The sequence below is a fragment of the Schistocerca gregaria genome, chromosome 1, assembly GCF_023897955.1.
Source record: "Schistocerca gregaria isolate iqSchGreg1 chromosome 1, iqSchGreg1.2, whole genome shotgun sequence".
In the NCBI taxonomy this organism is placed as follows: domain Eukaryota; kingdom Metazoa; phylum Arthropoda; class Insecta; order Orthoptera; family Acrididae; genus Schistocerca; species Schistocerca gregaria.
The window spans coordinates 672,768,004-672,794,224 of record NC_064920.1 but is presented as its reverse complement, the minus strand read 5'-3'; the positions used below and the strand labels follow the sequence as shown (position 1 = coordinate 672,794,224).

The following is a 26,221-nucleotide window of genomic DNA, read 5'->3' as shown; positions in this document are numbered from 1 at the left end:
TTCATTCACAACCAGCATAAACCGTCCCTGTATTGAGGAACCAAGTGCAACAGGAATGGAACTCCATCCCACAAGTTGATGTCCGGCACCTGTACAACACTATGTATGAATGCTTACATGCTTGCATTCAATATCTTGGAGGTTACGCCGATTATTAACAAACCAGTATTCCACATTTGCAATGGCTTATCTCGCGCTTACATTAACCTGTGATCTCGCAATGTTAATCACTGAAATATTGTAACACCCCACCCGTCACTTAGCTGGTTTTGGCGTGTGTTCACCCCAACTAATTGACTAACAGAGAGTGCAAAACTGCCGCAACATCGGATAACGCCAAAAAGTAATATGGCCCTGTGACTCCTGATTGAACTGTGGTGGCAGTGTTAACAGTAATTTATTCAGAATTGATCACTTTTAATTTTAAAAAAATGGTGCACATTGATGTTACATTCAGCTATTGAACCCCAGATGCAAATGTTGCCGGCCGCAGTGGTCTCGCGGTTCCAGGCGCGCAGTCCGGAACCGTGCAACTGCTACAGTCGCAGGTTCGAATCCTGCCTCGGGCATGGATGTGTGTGATGTCCTTAGGTTAGTTAGGTTTAAGTAGTTCTAAGTTCTAGGGGACTAATGACCACAGCAGTTGAGTCCCATAGTGCTCAGAGCCATTTGAACCATTTCTTTTTTTTTTTTTTTTGCAAATGTTGAACATAACATTAATTAAGAAAGTGACTTGGGATTTCAACTTTCTGATGGAAAACAGATGCAGTCGATTAGCACAAATTTATTTTAACTCTCGACCTTCAATCATCACATTACAAGACTCTCCTATCAGGCGGTGGTAATAAATTGCGTTTGCGTGGAGTAAAGTGTGATAACTCAAAAGTAACTCCTATCAACTGACCCAGGCGTAATGCGAAGTGCGAGAAGAATTCTACAATACACGGCCCATGAAACCCTCGTGGAAACTTTGCTGACGTGATCCAACAAATTAATCAGTGGCCTGAGCGGCCGAAATATCACTGAATACAGCATGGCGGAGCGGCGTCGTTGTGTGGACGTCGGCCGACCTCGTGGTGCTGCAAGGCTGCGCCGTCTATTCACTCCTACCTATCTTGCTCAGTACATAGATGAACCAAAACTTTCTATCTCAAAGCTCAATCGTTCCATTTGCTAAGTCCTAAACTGCAGAGATGCTCACTCTTTCTCAGGCAAGCTGAGTAAAGAATGCCACGTCCGCACTCTAGGCAAGCTGGGAACGGAAGACCTCTATGGGGACTTCTCACAGTCTGCTCTTTGCCTCGGTTTCCCCTCCAGCAAAATTACTTACGCCAATTGCAGTGCAAGTCGCGTTAATTATGCGTAACCCCCCTAGCGCCGACCAATGCCTTCTCTGGGAAGTGAACAAATTCCCACAAAATTTCCCTTCCTCTCAACTTCTGCTATTTCGCTCCTCCCAGGCCACCCATCAAGGTTAGCGTCTGCACAACACCAAGTTTTCCGGAATTCTGACTCCCGGGAGAGTACTTCAAATTCCTTGGTCCTACATTCCCATCAGAGGCCGGCGAATTTCATTCTGTCGCTCTTCACCTGATTTGCTTCAGATTTTGCAGACCATGAATTTGCGTGAAGTTGCTATAGTCACGAAGATGCATATTTTGACCTCTGTTGACTGCTCCACCGTAGCTTCGAGTGGCTTTCTCGCATGTTTCACAGAAGACAGGACGACAGACATTTATCAACAGGCATACAAGTTCTCCGTCTGTTTCCCGGTACACCAGCATGTAGTCGGGGTCAACCACCCATTCACTGTCACTCATCTGAGGCGACTGGAGGCTTTCTCAGAGCTTGAGCCGCCCTAAGCTCCCTATTGTCGCTTCCCTTCGCCGTTCCCCAGCCGGCCACGGTCATCTCTAAATGCTTCCCTGGGGTAAACTAGCGTCCAGTAAATCGACTCGTTTCCACAAAGTTTTCATGTCGCATGAATTACTTTAACCATCACCCGACATTAATTATTCCAATACGTCCCTACTATACCCTCCACAAGATGCATTGTGCCTTGTCAGTCATTTTGTTCAGCCCTACTGTTCGCTCAACGTGAGTTAGGTGATCTTTAATCACTTCATGTAAGGGGCATAATTCTTGCCATCTTACAATATGTTACCTAGATTTCATTACTCTATATAAACTAATTTTTTGGTGTTGCGATTTTTTGCCATTAGTGTATGTGTCCCCCCATTGGTTATCAGAGAACGATTCTGAATTTGTTGTATGTTATTTCTGCGAAACAATCTCGCGCTTATAAAAGGAAGCCTGCTAATACTTTGCAGTATTCTTATAGCTGCAGATTGCACCTGCAGGTTATGCTTTCTTCAAGATGTTGGTAGATCATCCGCTCTGTATTGTCTCAGCTAAATAGTTCGCCCCTGCAGATAGGCTACTCAATGAACAGATGTGGAACGCAATCTGCTGTCGTGCTTTCCCAGGCAACTCGTCTCAATAAGTTGCACACACATACTGACGTTTGCCACGTCACAAATGGTGCCTGTATTGAGCTCCTTTAATATGTATTAAAAACGTGGAGCGGTGCCCTATCCATTGATATGTATCCATTTTCTGTATGTTCTGTAACTTTGGCACAGTCATCTTCTGAAACCTGGAGGTGCTTATGGTTAATCCCGTATGCCAAAGCACTCCCCACAGAGGAAAATGAAACGGTGGGAAATATTTTTGTCATATTGTTACTTCTGACTACATCATTAATTTTAAAAAAAACATACATTAATTGCTTTCACTCCATAAAACAATTGGTAATGAAAGGGTCAAAACCGGACTGCAGCGAGAATTCCTGAATGTCGATACACTGAACCAAGAGGCTCTACACCAGTGGTCGGCAAACTGCGACCCGTGGTTCTCAGCCGTATTTTATGAAATATGCATCTAGTAATTAACAGCGGAACCTAGAAAACTTCAACTAACGTTAAGAGCTTCTTAAGACTGTAGTATCCCTTTTTAGTAAAGGTCTAAAATACTTACAGAGACAGCAACATTTCAAGATGTGCTTAATTTTAATTGATGTTCGTGAATTTGAGCTACGTAAGGTTAGCCGCTTATCTGAGGAGCAGAGGGGTAAGCAGCGCAATCACTTATGGACTAGAAGATGAGAGGGGTGAATGTTTTATTGTTTGTTTTCCATTACTGACAACTCACGGGCGTGCTCGTCTCGAACCAGTCAGTTGCTATAGTATAAATTTTAAACGGAAGTAACATGGCTTCGTGACTGAGCATTACAGAGGTGATCATCTTCAAATGCGGTACATATATGTAACAAGAAATATGAAATAAATTAAGCCCGTTATAATACAAAGCAATAAGCAGAAAAAATGGCTTTCAGAACACTTAGTAAACATCTGTGATTGCGTCTCATATTGCATAATGTACACTCCTGGAAATGGAAAAAAGAACACATTGACACCGGTGTGTCAGACCCACTATACTTGCTCCGGACACTGCGAGAGGGCTGTACAAGCAATGATCACACGCACGGCACAGCGGACACACCAGGAACCGCGGTGTTGGCCGTCGAATGGCGCTAGCTGCGCAGCATTTGTGCACCGCCGCCGTCAGTGTCAGCCAGTTTGCCGTGGCATACGGAGCTACATCGCAGTCTTTAACACTGGTAGCATGCCGCGACAGCGTGGACGTGAACCGTATGTACAGTTGACGGACTTTGAGCGAGGGCGTATAGTGGGCATGCGGGAGGCCGGGTGGACGTACCGCCGAATTGCTCAACACGTGGGGCGTGAGGTCTCCACAGTACATCGATGTTGTCGCCAGTGGTCGGCGGAAGGTGCACGTGCCCGTCGACCTGGGACCGGACCGCAGCGACGCACGGATGCACGCCAAGACCGTAGGATCCTACGCAGTGCCGTAGGGGACCGCACCGCCACTTCCCAGCAAATTAGGGACACTGTTGCTCCTGGGGTATCGGCGAGGACCATTCGCAACCGTCTCCATGAAGCTGGGCTACGGTCCCGCACACCGTTAGGCCGTCTTCCGCTCACTCCCCAACATCGTGCAGCCCGCCTCCAGTGGTGTCGCGACAGGCGTGAATGGAGGGACGAATGGAGACGTGTCGTCTTCAGCGATGAGAGTCGCTTCTGCCTTGGTGCCAATGATGGTCGTATGCGTGTTTGGCGCCGTGCAGGTGAGCGCCACAATCAGGACTGCATACGACCGGGGCACACAGGGCCAACACCCGGCATCATGGTGTGGAGAGCGATCTCCTACACTGGCCGTACACCTCTGGTGATCGTCGAGGGGACACTGAATAGTGCACGGTACATCCAAACCGTCATCGAACCCATCGTTCTACCATTCCTAGACCGGCAAGGGAACTTGCTGTTCCAACAGGACAATGCACGTCCGCATGTATCCCGTGCCACCCAACGTGCTCTAGAAGGTGTAAGTCAACTACCCTGGCCAGCAAGATCACCGGATCTGTCCCCCATTGAGCATGTTTGGGACTGGATAAAGCGTCGTCTCACGCGATCTGCACGTCCAGCACGAACGCTGATCCAACTGAGGCGCCAGGTGGAAATGGCATGGCAAGCCGTTCCACAGGACTACATCCAGAATCTCTACGATCGTCTCCATGGGAGAATAGCAGCCTGCATTGGTGCGAAAGGTGGATATACACTGTACTAGTGCCGACATTGTGCATGCTCTGTTGCCTGTGTCTATGTGCCTGTGGTTCTGTCAGTGTGATCATGTGATGTATCTGACCCCAGGAATGTGTCAATAAAGTTTCCCCTTCCTGGGACAATGAATTCACGGTGTTCTTATTTCAATTTCCAGGAGTGTATTTAAATATAAGTATAGCTACTGTTATTCATCAATTAATTATCCGCTCATGCAGACAACTCAACAACACTTTGTCAGGCAGTCTCAGTGTCTCAACTTTGGAGTCACTGACGGTGGCAGCAGTCGATACGAAGTGTTCCGAATGATACCGACTTTAAGCGACCAGTACTTCGGGGTCGGCGGCCAATCGCGCCCTTGTTATAGCTAGTCTATCGGGTGCTGACAACATATTTATGTAGGTCATCAATAAATAATAAGAGCAGCACTTATGCGGCCCGAGGCACCTCCGCAGTATGTCAGTAGTGGCTCCTGAGTACTGTTCTAGATTGTACGCTATGGTGCTATTATCACAGACCTCAGGCCACAAGTACTGGGTGATGGGTGATGCCAGAAAGACAAAAGACATAGCGTGTCGTCGACATTACATTTGTTGTTACTGGTATACTCGTATTCCTCCGCGTCCTTATGGGGCAATCTCTTCTTGCAAGAGAAGTGACTTAGATTACAGAAACAACGGAAAATTTAAACGTGGTAGGTCACACTCGAAAAGGAGTCTATTGTGTTAATAAACGCATCAGCATCTTTGGTTGGAGGATGCTGTAGAACCAATTCCTGGTTAAGGGCAATTCGAACAGGCGATATTCGGACACAGAGGCAAAACAGGTAGGAAACGGTAACTCCTGTACTGGAAAGAAGCTGTCAACTTTTTGAGCAAGATAAGGTACAGTGTCATCTCGTTCAGATGTTTTGACGGGAGAACTACGAAACAAGGAAATCTCTTTGGTTTCAGCAACATTCTGAGTCGCAATTTAATGCAGTATATGCTGGGGTAGCGATTATTCAGTTAATGCACTGGAACCACGGTATGATATTTCTCTAGTTAGTTCGCTAGTAATTCCTAAACACACTCTTAGACATGTTGCTCATAAATGCATAAAATGTAATGAATAGCAATCATCACCGTCACTATAAAATGAGACTACTCGACCTGTATCCGAAACGGACGCCATTTCCTAATATTCATGCCAGAGCTGACGGCGTCCCAAGTCTTGTTTCGGCACTTCTCGAGTGTCGCGACGGACCAATAACGAAGATATGCCTCATGTGTAATGAGTATGAAAACTATTTCCTAATTATTTTCATTCTCGGAGAAGGCAGAAGATTAGTATAAACATGGACAGAGGCTATGAACAGACATTACAAACACGTGTTATTTTTCAAGATAATGTCCATTGCGAATCTGTCGAACAATAAGCGAGACAGTGGGAATGAAAGGCTGTGCGTCTTCTCCCAAAGAGGAGTGATTAACTTTTCACTACCACTGAATGCACAAGTATGCAGGTAGTCTGAGCATATTTACATTTGCTTCCGGTGTTCTGGAATCCAGCGTATAGCGTGCACGGAGATGGATATGATGAATGGTAGGCAAGACAAGCCATCGGAACCACGAGTGATGTAGATGGCTGAGTGATATGCTATTCATTTGGAAGTAACGTAGGTAACGATTGTTCTGTGGGCAGACATACTTAGCACTGTGTAGACCTACGGAAATAACTTCCAACATACAGCTCGCACTTGGCTTTCAGTGAAGATGTGGCTTCGACATATTTTCTGATGTAGGTACACCATATTCAACCGAGATTGGAATTGACTGCAACCGAAACTGCGTTCGGATTTTCTCTCTGTCTTTTTTTAACCGCGATAGGGCCAGAAATTAAAATAAATGTTATGGATATTTGGTTCAGCTTAATTATGCAAACCAAAACTCTTATTGCTCAAACATATATCGGCATTTTTGTGCCATAGTCATTGGCTCATGTTTTATTGAGTCCTTACAGAGAAGCCTACGAGCAGTGGGTGGCCCATTTTGCTCATTGTTCGCGCAGCTGTAATAGATACCTAGATGTAACTAATGATTCAAAAGCACACCGGCATGGGGCACCATTTGTTGTACCTAAGTGCCGAAGCGTACTGCAACACCATTGCTAGTATCTAGAAGATTTGGTTTTGTAGGATCTTTGTTACGAGGTGAGACAGCTTGACAATGCTTGTCTTGACGTCGTTGCTATCACAAGCGCGTTACTCTCTTGCAAACATAATCACAAAAACAAGGTACTTGTTATCCCAGTGGACAGCATTTGCATGTTAAACAACTGAACATCAAGAACATGATGTGTGTATTCCTATCCAGAACTCAGTCTGCATACTAGGCTGCTGTTAGTACATAAAAAAAGTCAATGGATGATACGGTAAGTAAATATGTCAGAAACGGTTTATGTACAGATACTGCATACATGTATTGATAGGTTTCCAATTAAACAGTGTGGCGAGTGCAACATTTTCTTAACTGTGTACCGGACTTCGTGTCGTTCTGCCATTTGTATAACCATATCGTCACGGTGCCCTGCGTTTCTCACCTGAGGAAGCCACAGGACTTTATGTCCCTAGGTACAACAAACAACGCTGCTGCATATTATGAGACATAGTGAAGACTACGCAGATCCATCCAAAACAAACACGCTGTCGTCAGGTGCCTTCCTGTGGAGCGACAATGCACGACCGCATTCTGCTGCATCCACTCGACAGCTCCTTCAACTACTCAAACTGATGCTTGATGAAGCATCCACATCACAGTCCATATTTGTTAACAAGTAACTTCCACCTTTTCCTAGAGATGCAAAAGTGGCTGGGCGGATATTTCACCCCAGATGAGTAGGTGGAAAGCTGAGACAAACAGACGTGAGTCTCTTTGCAGAGCGATAGGAAAGATGATACACCATAAGAGTTTTGCACCACCCCGGGTCGCAGAACTCCTGAAGATAGACGTTGACTGTGGATACCGTATCACGGACACAGTCCCTTTGACTGTTCAGAGATGTCACTAAACCCGCCCAAAGATGTAAACAACCATGCATGAGCAGCGCTTTTTAGACGGAGTGGGTCCGACAGCCTATCAGTTTCAGTAATTCCACCAGGAAGTAAGTACACGGCTCGTGTTGTCTGTAGATCAACCATGCCTAGACGGCCAATACCGAGGTTCGATCGCGTCCACATTGTTACTCTCAACAAGGCAACAAGGGAAGTGTCCAGGCGTCTCGGAGTGAACCAAAACGATGTTGTTCGGACATGGAGGAGATAGAGAGAGACAGGAACTGTCAATGACATGCCTCGCTGAGGCCGCCCAAGGGCTACTACTGCAGTGGATGAACGCTAGCTACGGATTATGGCTCGGAAGAACCCTGACAGCAACGCCACCATGTTGAATATTGCTTTTCGTGCAGCCACAGGACATCGTGTAACACCTCAAACTGGGCGCAATAGGCTGCACGAAGCGCAACTTCACTCCCGTCGTCCATGGCGAGGTCCATCTTCGCAACCACTACACCACGCAGCGCGGTAAAGATGGGTCCAACAACATGCCGAATGGACCGCTCAGGATTGGCATCACGTTCTCTTCACCGATGAGTGTCGCATATGCTTTCAACCAGACAATCATCGGAGACGTGTTTAGAAGCAACCCGATCAGGATGAACGTCTTAGACACACTGTCCAGCGAGTGCTGCAAGGTGGAGGTTCCCTGCTGTTTTCAGGTGTTTCTGCACTGAAATTAAATAATTAAAAATAAGAATTTTTCATCTTTAAATGAAGACTGTACACTGATTAGCACTGTAAACTTTTAAATCCAAAGCAAGGATGACATAAAGGCAAGGGTTTACCGCTTTATCGGTATTGACGTTATTAAAGACGGAGCACTAATTCAGATGAAGAAATATGGCAACCGGAATCGACCGAAACCTGGCTGACAAACTGTTCTAGCTCTTTCGATACTCTAACTTCAGGGCAAAGCAGCAGCGTACCGGACGATGGCAGTGCTGCTAACCTGTCACTGTCCATTTTCTTGCAATGTTCTCTACCACTTTTCTCCCTTTGTTAACGTGAAATTTGTAGCTACATAAACTTCTTTCAGAACTTAAGGCTGTAAAGGCCGCTTAGCGAATGAGCGACCTAGACCCATTTTTATAGCTGTAGTGATTATGAGAACAACCGAGTGAGTTCGGAGCTGGCACGCAGCTATCAAAGGCTGCTTTACCGCATTCCAGCGTCGCTACAGCCCACTCTCCTAAGCGAAATGCCACTCACTTGCCTCGTCTGCAGCCTACGCACTTACGCTTGGAAATATGTTGTCGCTCAGTGTTAATCAAGCAAATGGTACAGGAGTAATTAAAGCTACTTCTAAGACAGATTGCCGTTTTCCCACTTTGCTTCAAATCGTGACACCTGCCCACAGCGTTTCTCTGATTACTCTGGAATACGATGACATCGTGGACGACGAGGTTTGTGAACGATTTGCGCCATTTCGTAACTATACTTGTAGCAATATTAAAAATTATGATCCAAGTAAAGTTTCACATCCACAAAGTCAATGCACTCGGCTTTCGGAAGACATCTTTCTGATGCCCGGTGACAAACTTTACCAGTGCATTTTAACACATTCTGAGACGCTGCGTGGAAAGTCCGCGTGTGAAGGAATAGCAACTTTTCACCGCATGCAGTTAGAGAGGAAAATCGAATTACTCAGAGTACGATAGAAATATGAGAGGGGGCTTCTGCCACCTCTCAACGTCACAAGCAAAATTTGCGAGACGCCATATGCTGAGATGACAAAAGTCACACACTACTGGGCATTAAAATTGCTACACCAAGAAGAAATGCAGATGATAAACGGGTATTCATTGGACAAATATATTATACTAGAACTGACATGTGATAACATTTTCACGGAATTTGCGTGCATAGATCCTGAGAAATCAGTATCCAGAACAACCACCTCTGGCCCTAATAACGGCCTTGATACGCCTGGGCATTGAGTTAAAACAGAGCTTGGATGGCGTGTACAGGTACAGCTGCCCATGCAGCTTCAACACGATACCACAGTTCATCAAGAGTAGCGACTGAGGTATTGTAACGAGCCATTTCCTCGGCCACCATTCACCAGACGTTTTCAAGTGGTGAGAGATCTGGAGAATGTGATGGCCAGGGCAGCAATCGAACATTTTCTGTATCCGGAAAGGCCCGTACAGGACCTGCAATATCTGGCCGTGCATTATCCTGCTGAAATGTAGGGTTTCGCAGGGATCGAATGAAGGGTAGAGCAACGGATCGTAACACATCTGAAATGTAACGTCCACTGTTCAAAGTGCTGTCAATGCGAACAAGACGTGGCCGAGAAGTGTAACCAATGGCACCCCATACCATAACGCCGGGTGATACGCCAGGATGACGATGACGAATACGCGCTTCCAATGTGCGTTCACCACGATATCGCGGAACACGGATGCGACCATCATGATGCTGTAAACAGAACCTGGATTCAGCCGAAAAAATGAAGTTTTGCCATTCGTGCATCCGGGTTCTTCGTTGAGTACACCATCGCAGGCGCCCCTGTCTGAGATGCAGCGTCAAGTGTAATCGCAGCCATTGTTTCCGAGCTGATAGTCCATGCTGCTGCAAACGTCGTCGAACTGTTCGTGCAGATGGTTGTTGTCTTGCAAACGTCCCCATCTGTTGACTCAGGGATCGAGACGTGGCTGCACGATCCGTTACAGCCATGCGGATAAGATGCCTGTCATCTCGACTGCTAGTGATACGAGGCCGTTGGGATCCAGCACGGCGTTCTGTATTACCCTCCTGAACCCACCGATTCCATATTCTGCTAACAGTTATTGGATGTCGACCAACGCGAGCAGCAATGTCGCGATACGATAAACCGCAATCGCGATAGGCTACAATCCGACCTTTATCAAAATCGGAAACGTGATGGTACGCATTTCTCATCCTTACACGAGGCATCACAACAACGTTTCACCAGGCACCGCCGGTCAACAGCTGTTTGTATATGAGAAATTGGCTGGAAACTTTCCTCATGTCAGCACGTTGTAGGTTTTGCCACCGGCGCCAACCTTGTGTGAATGATCTGAAAAGCTTATCATTTGCATATCACAGCATCTTCTTCCTGTCGGTTAAATTTGGCGCCTGTAGCACGTTATCTTCGTGGTGTAGCAATTTTAATGGTCAGTAGTGTAGTACATGGTTAGTATTTAAGCGAGTTACTGAGTTACGTTTGTACTGACCCAGGCGCTAGAACCGAATTTTGAAGAATTGGTGTTTAAATTATCATCCTAATAAGAAGATTTAGGACACTCGTCAGAAATGAAGACTTGTACGATCATAACATACGCTCGTGCAGCATTATGCCTCCTCACGCCATGACTCTTGTACCACCAAAACGACCATGCTAGACGATCTTCCTGACTGGATTACGTGTTCCTCTTCTGTCGCATTGACGAGCGTGATCGTTTTGGTGTGGGGAGACATAATGTTGCAAGGGCGTACTGACCGGTCAGCTTTATTGTGCACTATACTCCTCCCAGTGTGCGTCTTTTCAAGGATGCATTCATCCGTGACGTCATTTTCATGGGCGACACAGCGTGATCACATCCAACTGCGCAGGTCGAAGAGCTCCTAAAAAAAAGACAAGATATTCAGTGAATGGACTGTCCCGCCGGTTCTCCCAACTTAAAACCCAGCAATAGTGTGAGGGATGGCTTGGGGAAACGTGTTGCAACCCGTCAGCATGTACCAACGGCCACCCAGCAGTTGTCCACCGCTCTGGTGCAGGATTGGGACGCTCTACCGCAAGAACGCCTTACGAATCTTGTGGCCAACATAAAAGCACGTTGTACAACGTGCACTGCCGTCCGTGGTGATCACATACCCCAATAAAAACCATCATGAATCACGGTGACTTCAGTGTAATTACTGTCTTTCCATAAAAGTGTCATCCCTGTTCCCATCTTTGCCGTATTTCTTTCAGTTACCCTCTGTACTACAATGTTGCACTTCTGTCTATATAGATCCAAGTTTCATCGAGCTATGTTGCTTGACAGCCACACATCATGCGAAATTTACTTCAGTCCTTAAGCTTTGCACATCAGTATATTTGTTCTAGGCGCGCAGTCCGGAACCGTGAGACTGCTACGGTCGCAGGTTCGAATCCTGCCTCGGGCATGGATGTGTGTGATGTCCTTAGGTTAGTTAGGTTTAAGTAGTTCTAAGTTCTAGGGGACTGATGACCACTGCAGTTGAGTCACATAGTGCTCAGAGCCAACCATCAGTATATTTGTTCGACAATTCTCCGTCGCACTTTGTTCGGCAAAAGAGCTGATACGTCAGTTCATGTCGGACGTTTTGAACATGTGCCCTAAAGCCGTAACTTAGCTATGAGTGATTTTCACCTGTTCTGGCAAGAAAGTGGATTGGATCCCACAGCCTTGACTCCGACAAAAAACTTGAAGGCTATTAACGGTTAAATCTGTATTGTGATTATGTAGAAAACTAATACAAAGCTGTAGTTTTGAGATCTTGCGTTAACTATTTCAGCATTTTATTTGTAACTCGACGGAAATTATTCTCCAGATAGCCCTCATATTTTTAACACGTTGCGGCTAACAGTATTAGCTAATTCTACAAACTATGATACTCCCTTTCCTCTTACCTCGCCACGCTGTTTAGCGCCCGAAAACCTCAAACCACACACACTCTTACCTCGCCCATAGTCTCGTACAACGCGACTAAAACACATCTACATCTACGTGATCATTCTGCTATTCACAATAAAGTGCCTGGCAGAGGGTTCAAAGAACCACCTTCATGCTGTCTCTCTACCGTTCCGCTCTCGAAAGTCACGCGGGGAAAACGAGCACTTAATTTTTTCTGATTTCTTTTATTTTATCGTGATGATCATTTCTCCCTATATAGGTGGGTGTCAACAGAATGTTTTCGTAATCAGAGGAGAAAACTGGTGATTGAAATTTCATGAGAAGATCTCGTCGCAAAGAAAATAGCCTTTGTTTTAATCATTGCCACTCCAATTCACGTATCATTGCTGTGACACTATCTCCCCTATTTCGCGATAATACAAAACGAGCTGTCCTTCTTTGTACTTTTTCGATGTCATCCGTCAGTCCCACCTGATGCGGATCTCACACCGCACCACAGTACTCCGGAATAGGGTGGACAAACGTAGTGTAAGTAGTCTCTTTGGTAGACCTGTTGCACCTTCTAAGTGTTCTGCCAATGAATCGCAGTCTTTGGTTTGCTCTACCCACAATATTATCTATGTGATCGTTCCAATTTAGGTTATTTGTAATTGTAATCCCTAGGTACTTATTTAATTTTACAGCCTTCAGAATTGCGTGACTTATCGCGTAATCAGAATTTAGCTGATTTCTTTTAGTACTCTTGTGAATAACTTCATACTTTTCTTTATTCAGGGTCAATTGCCACTTTTCACACCATACAGATGTCTTATCTAAATCATCTTGTAAGTTGTTTTGGTGATCTGATGACTTTACAAGACAATAAATGACAGCATCATCTGCAAACAATCTAAGACGGCTACTCAGATTGTCTCCTATGTCGTTAATATAGATCAGGAACAATAGATGGCCTATAACACTTCCTTGGGGAACGCCCGATATTACTTCTATTTTACTCGATGACTTTCCGTGTATTACTACGAACTGTGACCTTTCTGACAGGAAATCACGGATCCAGTCGCACAACTGAGGCGATACTCCGTAGGCAAGCGGTTTGGTTAGAAGACGCTTGTGAGAAACGATGTCGAAAGCATCTGGAAATCTAAAAATATGGAATCAATTTGACATCCCCTGTCGATAGCACTTATTACTTCATGCGCGTGAAGAGCTAGTTGTGTTTCACAAGAACGATATTTTCTGAATCCGTGCTGACTATGTCAATAAATCGTTTTCTTCGAGGTTCAAAAAATGGGTCTGAGCACTACGGAACTTAACAGCTCAGGTCATCAGCCCCTAGAACTTAGAACTAGTTAAACCTAACTAACCTAAGGAATCACTCACATCCATGCCCGAGGCAGGATTCGAACCTGCGACCGTAGCGGTTCCAGATTGAAGCGCCTAGAACCGCTCGGTCACCAGAGGCCAGCTTTCTTCGTGGTACTTCATAATGTTTGAATACAGTATATGTTCTAAAACCCTACTCCAGATCGACGTTACTGATATAGGCCTCTAATTCAGCGGATTACTCCTACTTCCCTTTTTGGATATTGGTGTGACTTGACAGGGGTGAAATCACACAGGAGACTTGCGTAGACTGAGCTCTTCTAGCTGCGTGATGAACAGGGTTGCATGCGGTCGGGTTAGTGAGGAAGGAGACGGTTAAGTGGAGGGGGCCTGCACCGCTGCAGCGTAACTCTCCCACCCGCCTCAGCAGCCGCCGCGACGCCTCGGGCAGCAACAAACACGGGACAGGAATACCCGCCAGCCGGAAGCCACCGCCGACGCCACCGCGACTGCTGCTGCTGCTGGCCCCACGGCCCAGCAAGGACACGCTCTCTGCTGCCGTCCGTCACCACTACTTTCGTGACATCTACACCTTAGATTAAGGAAAGGCAAACCTAAGTTTCTAGAATTTGTAGACTTAGAAAAAGCTTTTGACAATGTTGACTGTAATACTCTCTTTCAAATTCTGAAGTTGGCAGGGGTGAAATACAGGGAGCGAAAGGCTACTTACAATTTGTACAGAAACCAGATGGCAGTTATAACAGTCGAGGTGCACGAAAGAGGAGCAGTGGATGGGGAGGGAGTGAGACAGGGTTGTAGCCTCTCCCCGATGTTATTCAATCTGTATATTGAGCAAGCAGTAAAGGAAACCAAAGAAAAATTCTGAGTAGGAATTAGAATCCATGGAGAGGAAATAAAAACTTTGAGGTTCACCGATCACATTGTAATTCTGTCAGAGACAGAAAAGGACTTGGAAGAGCAGTTGAACGGAATAGACAGTGTCTTGAAAGGGGGGGTATAAGATGAATGTCAACAAAAGCAAAACGAGGATAATGGAATGTAGTCGAATTAAGTCTGGTGATGCTGAGGGAATTAGATTAGGAAATGAGACACTTAAAGTAGTAAAGGAGTTTTGCTATTTGAGGAGCAAAACAACTGATGATGGTCGAAGCAGGGAGGATATAAAATGTAGACTGGCAATGGCAAGGAGAGCGTTTCTAAAGAAGAGAAATTTGTTAACATCGAGAATAGATTTAAGTGTCACGAAGTCGTTTCTGAAAGTATTTGTATGGAGCGTAGCCATGTATGGAAGAGAAACATGGACGATAAATAGTTTGGACAAGAAGAGAATAGAAGCTTTCGAAATGTGGTGCTACAGAAGAATGCTGAAGATTAGATGGACAGATCACATAACTAATGAGGAGGTTTTGAATAGAATTGGGGAGAAGAGGAGTTTGTGGCACAGCTTGACTAGAAGAAGGGATCGGTTGGTAGGACATGTTCTGTGACATCGAGGGATCACCAATTTAGTATTGGAGAGCAGCGTGGAGGGTAAAAATCGTAGAGGGAGAAATGGTTCAAATGGCTCTGAGCACTATGGGACTTAACTTCTACGGTCATCAGTCCCCTAGGACTTAGAACTACTTAAACCTAACTAACCTAAGGACATCCCACACATCCAGGCCGAGGCAGGATTCAAACCTGCGACCGTAGCGGTCGCGCGGTTCCAGACTGTCGCGCCTTTAAGCGCTTCGCCACCCCGTCCGGCGTAGAGGGAGACCAAGAGATGAATATACTAAGCAGATTCAGAAGGATGTAGGTTGCAGTAAGTACTGGGAGATGAAGATGCTTGCACAGAATTGAGTAGCATGAAGAGCTGCATCAAACCAGTTTTAGGACTGAAGACCACAACAACAACAACAACACCTTTACTTCATAAACAACGCCTAAATGAGATTCTTTTTCTAACCATGTTGGGGAGCAATTAAACACTGACAAAGCTCGTTGTTACGACCCCATCGTAGTAAAGACGTCAACGACACGTGGGTGACGACGGTTTTTCAGAGACAGGGTACAAAGTTTTAATTAGTCGTGTCCGTTCCTTCAGACATGCCCGAAAGAACGAACACCACATTTATATATAATAAGGTAAGGACGAGCAATTGGTCACTTGCGTGCGGATGCACACTTCAGCAGGCCGCTGTGGCCGAGCGGTTCTAGGCGCTTCAGTCCGGAAACGCGCGTGGTGCTGCTACGGTCGCAAGTTCGAGCCCTGCCTCCTGCATGGGTGTGTGATGTGCTTAGGTTGCTTAGGTTAGTTAGGTTTAAGTAGATCTACGTCTAGGGGACTGATAACCTCATATGTTAAGTCCCATAGCGCTTAGAGCCATTTGAACTTTTTTTTTCACACTTCGCTCTAACTATTGCGGGGATCAGAGAAAGGGGCACTACATCAGACATCGGTAGCGTGTGGGTAAGTTGAGAATTTGGGTCTGACGAGAGGCGTGTTAGGGAAGTCCGCGCAGTTGCGACGGCCACTGTCTACAGATGGTGCAGTGGTCAGCCCATCTGACTAGTAAGCAGGACACCCGGGTTCGAATCCAGGCTGGCACAAATTTTAACTTTTCCCATTGATTTAAATCAGTGTTCACTGGCAGCTAATGCCACTCATTCCTTTGTGTCTTGATAAAGCTATATACCAGATCTGCACTCGAATCCAGAATCTTTCATTTCGCGTGCAATGCTGTCACCAGCCTCCTTTTTTCCTTTTTGGTAAAATAAACAATTGATTCTTTACTTAAATAAATGCCATAATTAAAATAAATTCTACTTATCAGCATGATTGGATCTTCACGAAAAAGGAACTTCTTTTGTCTGTGTTCTTTAAGAAGAGAAAGTAAAATAAATAATAGGATATGTTTGATTTTGCATCATCAAGTTTCTTAACAAGAACAATAAAGAAAATATACAGTAATTATATAGGCCTAAATAAATTGCTTCTTCTTTTGATATTCGTAACATGCTGTTGATGTGGCGTGAATTAAAAAAGTGTCAATTCACCTAGTTAAATTACTTTAAACGGACCTGGAAGCAAATGTAAAATATACAGCGCAACATAGTTTTTGGATTTCAGTGACGTTCTTTACACAGATAACATACTTGTACAGTGAAGTACCGCAATATTACGTGGTGTTTATCTGCTTTCAATATTTTTAGGAGCAGAATTAATGCCCTGTTTCAATTTTATTACAATTACAATATCTTCCGCAAGATCACTGGCAGCATGAGGACCTCTAGACCACAAACCATGAGAATGTCGGCACTAGCACATGTTACAGTTCTGCACAGTATGCGTACCTAGTCTGGTACAAGTGCATCCACACAAACATAATGGACAAGGCGCAAAAGCGGCAATACTCAACTTGGATTCAGCTGTCATGGTGCGCGGTACGTGTTCGGAGGTTAAAGATATTTTCATTAGGTTTACATAACGTTTTGAAATAAAGTATTTCGTAAGTAATTATTATTATATACTTAAACTTGCTGCAACTCACGCTCATAAATTTTATAGCGTAAATTTACTTTCCTATTTCATAAAGCACCATTACTGTGGAAGTGGTGCCGGTTAGAAATTTTTCTAGTAACAGCGATACAAAAGTGGGCGGCAGGAGGATCAGGTTTACTACCACTGCGCTACAGGAAATGTGCAGGCTTATTACAGGTTGCCTCAAACCTATGACACTTGTAAAACTCTACCAACTTCCCGGAATAGCGCCACCAAATACTGATCGTGAAGTAATTGCCAACGCGCAAAAAACAAACCAGGGTCATCAGGAAAACCATCCACTACATAGCCACGCTCCGGCAGCCCCAAAGTTGAGGTCCAGGAGGAGCCTCCTCAAGACCACTCCAGTCTTGAAAAAACAGTAGCGACAGCAAGCAAACATTTGTCGATCACTCGACTCCGCCAGACGTCTCGATTCGGAAATTCCCCCCCACCTAAGCATGAACAGAATTCGATCATATGGAGGTCACTCAAGCATCCCCGTTCTGTAGCTGAAGGATCCAGGAGTCAGCTCCGGAAATGGCACCTCTCCATGGGTACCATCAACTGTGACTGCGGAGAACCACAGAAGGTGGGACGACTACTGGATAGTCAAGCATACTTTGTATCTTATGCAGAAGATCCGCTTGCAATGCGGGGTGAAACTGAAGTTGCAAGATTTTGGTCGAGAGCACTTAGCTTGATAATTCTTCTTTTCATTTGTTTCTAATGGTAATTACGATGGTTTGTATTTGTTTTCTGATTTGAATACACAAGAATTACAATATTAATCTGTTAATGGCTACGAAACATTGTTTTTAACATACTGCCAAAATTTATCTTATGATCTTCACAGAATTGAAATACAGTATACTATTTCTATTCCTCAATTGAGCAGAATCCTGCTTTATTGATCACATAGGTGACAAAGATATCGCCAGCCACATTTTATTAAAACGGGGTATTTGAGAAACTGGGATCAAGAAATTGCAGAAAAATCCTAACCTCCGTGTTCACGGAGACATTACAAACATCAGCAGAGATAGACTTCAGTATCGTCACCCACCCCCGGAAACCGCAAAAATGTTATTTGGACACGGCTCTAATACTGATGACTGCTGGAGAGATGGCAGATTAGTGCAACGACAGAACAATTTCAGATGCCATGCCTGTCGACGAAGCTACGTGGCTTCAAACTGCCAAGCAAGACTTCGTCAGTTCTTGACCGAATAAGCACCGCACAGGAAGGTGTGCAGACTCTTTGCACAAGTGGAAGAAAACAGTTTCACCAAGATGTGACTGTGGCAAGGGAAAGCAGACTGTTCGCCTTGTAAGTGAAGAATGTCCTCCGGGAACTTTCCTTGGCTATCCAACCGAGTTCCTAGTGATGACTGAGGGATCAGTAGACTATATTCGTAGCCTGGATATTAGTTTGTAGTTTGAGATGATTGTAACATTATTTTTTTGCGATGTAGCCATGTTATAGTAAATAAATAATACATAAACATACCACTCAATGTTTCAGGGTTTACCGCAATGACTCAGGACAGGCTCTCGCTGTCTTTCCCGCAGCAGTTGACATTTGAAGTGAACCGTTGGTTGTTGAGTCAAACTTTTCTCCCACCTTCGTTTTTAGTGGCTCAGTCCAGAGAACCTAAGGTTTTACCTTGACTTATTTCCTCAGATTTCCTTCTTAGAATGAGACCCTTGGTTGCCGGGCCCTCTACGATGTTTATTCTTGTACCCGGGCTAAGAGTATGGCTTCTGTCGTCACCTTCCTTGTCCTGACTGATACTAGAATTACAGACGATGTATTTTTTTGCTTCTAATACGTCGTGAGTTTGTTCTTTGTCCCTCAGTTTGACTATACGAGATTTGTCTCTCGGTTTGGGAGCCTCAGCTTCAGCTGATGGATATGATACTGGTCTTTTTTCGTTCTTGCAGGGTGTTGCAACACGATTTTAAGGCGCATTACTGTCTGTTTCCGGAATGCGAGCCAGCAAGAGCAGTTCCCGATGCAGGCAAAATTCTGGGTCCGTGTACCGGTCTAGCATACATCAGCTAGGAAGTTTCGTAGGATGGGATATCCAACATGATAATGGGCCTTTCTGGACAGCTACAATGTTCGCAAATGGCTGAGAGAACACGATCAACTCGTAGAAGTTTTCTTCCTGACTTCCAAACATCTTAATCAAAGAGAATATTTGTGGGTCTATCTCGATAGGCGTGTTCGCTGTGTGACGCCTCTGTGTTTTGCAAACACAACAGATCTGTCTACCTTTGTAGAACTACCAGAAGCTCCAAGAGACTCTTCTAATATTTCCAGCTGCTATGTTTGCCTGGAACGACAACTCAGGGCAATTATAGGTGGTCATAAAATCAGCTGTAGGAGGGAAATAACTGTTGCACTATATGCAGCGACGAGACTTTGAAACATGAACAGTATGCGTCTGTCAACACAACTGGTGAAGTAGAACTTTAGGTTCCAGCCTTGCGTTCATCTAAACGAGGCTGTATGATGTAGCCAAAACAAAAAAAAAGCTAACCTGTGCTTTGTGATATGTCGTCAAACTTCACCGTCTTAACATCACTGCATATCAAATACACACACCAACATGTTGGAGTCGCATGAATTCATTATTTAAGATACACTTAGTCATCCCTTTTGTTCTGTCAGGATGTCATCGCCGCCGGCAGAGACGTATGAAAGAGGAAGCAGATGCCTGTTACGACAAGGTTAACAAAAGAATCGATTTTCGTTTTGTTAATGGTAAGGTCCCATCATTAACTTGAAATAATTTATGGGAGTCACAAAAATCAGGACGGTCAAACTATTTACAGTCGTGAATAGCAGTTGTAGCACAGAAATAACTAAAAAACATTCCTGACATAGAGTATGAGACGCTCCCAAGCTTGTGTCGTAAAATTCTGGCGTCAGAGCACAATACGTTGGTAATAAACTTCATGTTCTGAAAATTGGATCGATTGATAATTCAAAAATGAACGTATTTTTTTTCCTAACAGAATGCTTGTTCCATTTATTTGTTCTATAGAAACCGATACCCGTGTGCATTATCGAACGTGTTTTACCGTTGCAGCGACTCCACCGCTCTCGTTTCTCATCGCCAATAAGGCTATAAAGTAAAAAACTGATTGTGTGGCTTAATACATCCGCTTACTTCTGTATGCGAGATTCATGGTCGTTGGTGTTCACTGCTTCCGAAATGATTCATGACAAACTGTAACATTACTGTGGAGAACCTGGAAAGCTTTCTGCTTTCCACAAAGATGCTGCTTTCTTATTGAATCGAATTGTTTAAATTCCTCTCGGGTGGTTTGCCAGGTCGAATCGTTAGATAGGACCGGATTTTTGGCAACGAGACTTATTATCATTTTCACGTGACCGCTTAGGAATGATAGGGCTTGTTCACTGGAGCACTGAACGCAATTTCCGCTATTTGTAGTGACTGAAGCACTCATCGCTCAAGAACTGCTGTGCGTTATATGCTGGCATGGCAACAGTATACAAAACTTATTATTGCAGTCTCTCGGTTGCTTCCTATGATTGTCCATAAAAAGGGAGAGTACAGCTACAGATAAACGAACATAGCTGATTAAAGGAGTGTTGTTAATAGATACCACTTTTGATCGAGATTTGGGAAGATGACGAGCCGACAGTGTGGGTGATTGGGATAAGCAGTGACCTTGCGACTTCTATATTTGACCTAATAGTGCGATAATCAATGGTTTGGAACATCAGAGTAACAATTTTGAGGTTAGTACTCAATCGCTGACCCCAGAATCACAAGTACAGTATGGCTGACACTTTTGTTATCAACTGAGCAGAGACGTCAATTAAACTGAGAATCGGTTAGAATGGTTTTCTACGATAATACTGTGAATACATTTTCTTTAGTTATTTCGGAACTCGTCAAATTTCATATCTCCAATATTATCTACAGTTAACTGTCTGATTCTGTATCAGCATCTATTCTGTAAACAGGCAAATGTATTATTTTTACTCCATTAATGTAAGAAGGTCACGTGAATGTTTTGAATTGTGTCATGCAGACATCGGGATACGAGTAAAGCAGCTAGAGACGAAAACCAGATTTTATATCGATGGTGGCTGACATACTTTCCATGTCTTACGCTCGAACAGTTGCCAAATTTGAGTTGCTGTGCTAAAAGAATAAGCCAGCATTGCTAAAATCCTAAGGGCAATGCTATGACGCTGATGAGTCTCGGGTTTATTTAAGATCTATCTTTTTCGAAAGAGGCCCTAGCTGTTCTTAACCACAACATTTATGCTAGTTTTCTCGCAGAATATAGAATCCTTCCTTACATCGGATATTAAGAACACTGCAGGTTCTTTTCATGATTTCAGTTCTCTGCTAATTCCACGTGTTTTTTTCCTACATTTATTTGAACAGGAGGTTTGTAAACCCCTCGTGCTGCAATGGACAGGGAAACAGTGAAGAGGACTGGCTACAAGGATAATTCGCTGTACTGTAGACATATGCGTTGCGGATGTAGGCTGCCATGGTTGTACAGGAAACCTGAAAAGTGGCGGATAACGATGCAAAGGCGAAGCCATGCCGAGGGTGCAGAATCGTTCGTGGGTATACAGTTGTCCAAACATATCGCGTTTACGCTCGGTATAACAAGTAAAAGAAATAATACAATATGTGCGCAAAGAGATAAGCATCAATTAGTAGTAGCTCAACTGGAAATCTCTTAACAAAAATAGGGTGTAACTATGACAGCTTTTACGCTTGAGTTTGAGACTGCAATTTGCTGATGACAGTACCTTCAGAAGAAGGCGGAGGGACTCTGTAATTACTTACGATTAAGATCTGTACGCAACATGAGGGCGCAAACGCTTGCAAGTGCATGACGTTCAATACAGAGGTAGCCAGTTCGAATCCCAATGCTAGGACAATTAGTCATTACCGGTATTTGGCCTGATGAGCAGATCTTGTGCCAGAGCCACGTTTAAATGTCAAATCTCTGCATAGTGCGGCCCGAAATAGAGGGCTGTCGCGGTGCTAATGTTGTTCCACCAACCGAAGGAAGACGTTAAACTAAAGTGGTCTCTGGCCGCTATTCCAGAGGACTAGGCCGGCATAGAGTTTCACCTTTTACTTTATGTCATTACACTCCGTACCAAATCACCACATTGATCTGAAGTTAAGAGACATATTTAAGAGAGGACATGAAAGAAAAGAATCTTGCCATTTATACGCCTAAGGAAATTTCTCGTGACCTGTCGTACAACAATGTCTTACGATTCTTTTTAGATAAAAAGTTCTCGAATAACTTGTTATGTAAAATTCCGATAAAATTCCGTGCTTTCAACGATAGTTTTCATAATGGTCATCAGAGGCATTATTAACAACGAATGTAGAGGCTTTCATCGAAAGCTTTGAATTTTACCTGCATTTGATGCAGTAAATTAACCGAGAACTTTTTTTAAAAAAACTTTGAAGTTTTGTCTAGTTGCTTCGATGTATGTGATAAAGGCCATTTTCCAGGGTCGACAAAAGTAGCTTGTACGATTTTCTTATTGATTCAAACCTTTTCCTCGGAGCAGTTTCGGGCATTACCGCCCATCATCGGCGGTTAGATCATATGTAGTCAAACGGTTCAAAAACCCATCAACTTATAACCTCTTATTTATAAGTTAATTGTATGTTGGTGCAGGAAACAAGTGATCGAACTGTGTATGTTATCGCTTGCGTGTAGTAAAGTAAACATGTACAACGAAGAAATTGCATTGCCACAGCCTAAGAGATTGATTTTTCAATCCGCAGCGGAGCGCGCGCTGGTTTCTTCACTTCTGTGAAGTTCGGAAGGTAGGAAATGAGGAACTGGTGGAAGTAAAGGTGTGAGAGCGGTCGCGGGTCATGCTCGGATAGCTCAGTCAGTAGAGCACTTGCCCACGAGAAGTGATGGTCCCAGGTTTGAGTGCGAGTCCAACATAGAGTTTTCATCTGCCAGGGATTTTCAATCACTGTGGTGCTTAAACCACTCTTTGGTTTGATGAAAGCTTTGATTTACGTATTAGATCTGAGCGTGGCCCAGCCTAATAATTTAGTCTGAAATTACTGTGATTGTGGCGGACAATAAGGTAGTTTTCATTTCCCTTGCTGCCATAAAGGAGTTAGTACACGTACTCAAATTTATAGGCTATGTGCCCGCACCAGACTTCACTCTCTCCCCCTTATCTCATCATCTTAAACACAGAGATGGCGCCACGCTACAAACAAAACCACTGCAGTCACCTACACTTAAAATATACACTTACGTACACAGGTCTTATTTCACGAAGGGAAGGTGACTGTGGGCGTGAAGGATAGGAGAAACCTTTCTAATTAGGCGGCTGAACCTGCCTTCGGATTCAACCCAGCCATTCACACCACTTACTTCAGTATATCTGCGGGTGGCGCTTTTGGTTTGGCTCCTCTAGCGGTGCACTGCGGTACTGTGGGGCGTGGATTTCAGTGTGTACCAAGACTACAGGCATGAGAGTGCAAGGAAATAAAATATACTCTAACACAACAAAAAACGGCCCACCACGCAGGAAGTTTGGGAATTTGACGGAAATCGGTAGATGTGATGTACATGTACAAAGAAACAAATGATTACAATTTCAGAAAAATGTGATGATTTATTGAAGAGAAAGAGCTTCACAAATTGAGCAAGTCAATGACGCGTTGGTCCACCATCGACTCTTACGAAACCAGTTACTCGGCTTGGCGTTGATTCATAAAGCTGTTGGATGTCCTCCTGAGGAACGTCGTGCAAAATTCTACCCAACTGGCGCATTAGATCCTCAAAATTCCGAACTGGTTGGGGGACCCTGCCCATAAAGCTCCAAACGTAGTCAACTGGGGAGAGATCCGGCGACATTGCTGGTCATGGTAGGGTTTGACAACTGCGGAGACAAGCAGTAGAAACTCCCGCCGTGTGCAGGCTGGCTTTATCTGACTGAAATGTAAGCCTAGGATGGCTTTCCATGAAGGGCAACAAAACGGGGCGTAGCATATCGTCGACGTACCACTGTGCTGTAAAGATGCCCCATATGACAACCAAGGGTCCAGCTATGAAATCAAGTGGCACCCCATAGCATCACTCCTGCAACAGTCTGACTGGTATCCCACCACCGTCCGGCGCGTCTCCAGTCCTGTCTTTGTTGGTCTTGGGGGCTCATTTCGAAGTGGAACTCATCACTGAAAACATTTCTACTCCAGTCAATGAGATTCGAGGCCGAAGACGTCACTGGAGAAGCCCTGGAAAGTGGTGGGATACTAACCTGACTGTCGCTCGCTGTTTGACCCGACAACCATGAGTCGCGATTGTCTGTGGTGCCATTTATTTTCATATCAGGACTGGTTTGGGTGTCATCCACGAGATCCTTACAGTACAGCGGTACGTCGAGGATACCCAACAGCACGTTTTGTTGCCCTTCAGGGTAAGCCCACCTAGGCTTATATTTCAGCAAGATAATGCTCGCCCATAACTAATGAGAAGGTATTGATTAGAATTGGGGAGAAGAGGAGTTTGTGGCACAACTTGACTAGAGGAAGGGATCGGTTGGTAGGACATGTTCTGAGGCATCAAGGGATCACCAATTTAGTATTGGAGGGCAGTGTAGAAGGTAAAAACCGTAGAGGGAGACCAATAGATGAATAAATTAAGCAGATTCAGAAGGATGTAGGCTGCAGTAGGTACTGGGAGATGAAGAAGCTTGCACAGGATAGTGTAGTATGGAGAGCTGCATCAAACCAGTCTCAGGACTGAAGACCACAACAGCAACAATGCCCGCCCATACGCGGCGAGAGTTTGTATTACTTGTATCAACGTGCCTGCGAAACCCTATTCGGCCAGCAATGTCTCTGGATCTCTCCCCCAACTGAGAACGTTAGGAACATTAAGGAAGGGCCTCGAAGCACCTCGGAATTTTAACGATTTAATGCTCACATTGGACAGAATTTGACACAACGTCGCTCAGGAGGACAAAATGGTTGAAAGGGCTCTGACCACTACGGGACTTAACTTCTGAGGTCACCAGTCCCCTAGAACTTAGAACTACTTAAACCTAACTAACCTAAGGACATGACACACATCCATGCCCGAAGCAGGATTCGAACCTGCTACCGTAGCAGTCCCGCGGTTCCAGGCTGTAGCGCCTAGAACCGCTCGGCCACGCCGGCCGGCTCAGGAGGACACCCAACAACTCTGTCAACTAATATCAAGCCAAGAACTGCTTTCATAATGGCCGAAGGCGGACCAACGTCAATTTTCCTGAAACGGTGATAATTTGTTTGCCTTTGATATACAACATACAGGTACCTACGGATTTCTGTCCCTTTCGGATAATTCCTTCGTGGTGAGTCTTAGTGTGTTTTAAATTCGTTGTTTTTTTCCTGATCCCTCTGTGTAGCGGAGGACCGCGTGACGCGCTTGCCGCCGGCGAGCCTACCTGGTGCCGCACGAAGCTGCGCTCGCGCGCCAGGTCCAGCTTGGCGCTGCAGCGCTTGAGCTCGTGCGCCGCCGGGTTGTGCGGCATCTCCGCCATGGCCGCCTCGTGCTGCTGGTAATCGTGGTAGGGGTAGTGGTGCAGGAGCCCGCCTGCGCCCTCAGTGCCGGCCATGGGCGGCGCGCCGTGCCATGAGAACCTGCCCGCTGGCGCTGCCGCCGCCGCTGCTGCTGCTGGGGGACCGCGCCCGCGACCGCCGCGGCGCTCCCTCCGCTGTAAACACACCACGGGCCACGCCTGCCGTCAGCTCAGGCCGAGACAGCGCTGCCGACGACACACTGCGGGAATTCACTCAAACTAGATGTACGAGGAGGGGCTGACGATACTTGGCAGTCGTCGAAAGACAAAGATGGTCCCATATCCGGAGTATTAAACGACAGGTGGTAAAGG

At 45.0% G+C, this 26,221-nt stretch overlaps 1 protein-coding gene across 3 annotated transcripts in view; it reads right to left on the bottom strand.

Moving 5' to 3' along the window:
• Nucleotides 1-26,221, bottom strand: part of LOC126362599 (uncharacterized) — a 426,970-nt gene that overhangs the window by 290,611 nt on the left and 110,138 nt on the right. For all 3 annotated transcript variants that reach the window (XM_050007895.1, XM_050007894.1, XM_050007893.1), the window contains one exon: nt 25,775-26,044. In XM_050007895.1, coding sequence (XP_049863852.1) covers nt 25,775-25,945 — 171 coding nt within the window. In that variant the 5' untranslated portion in view covers nt 25,946-26,044. The remainder of the gene's footprint in view (nt 1-25,774; nt 26,045-26,221) is intronic.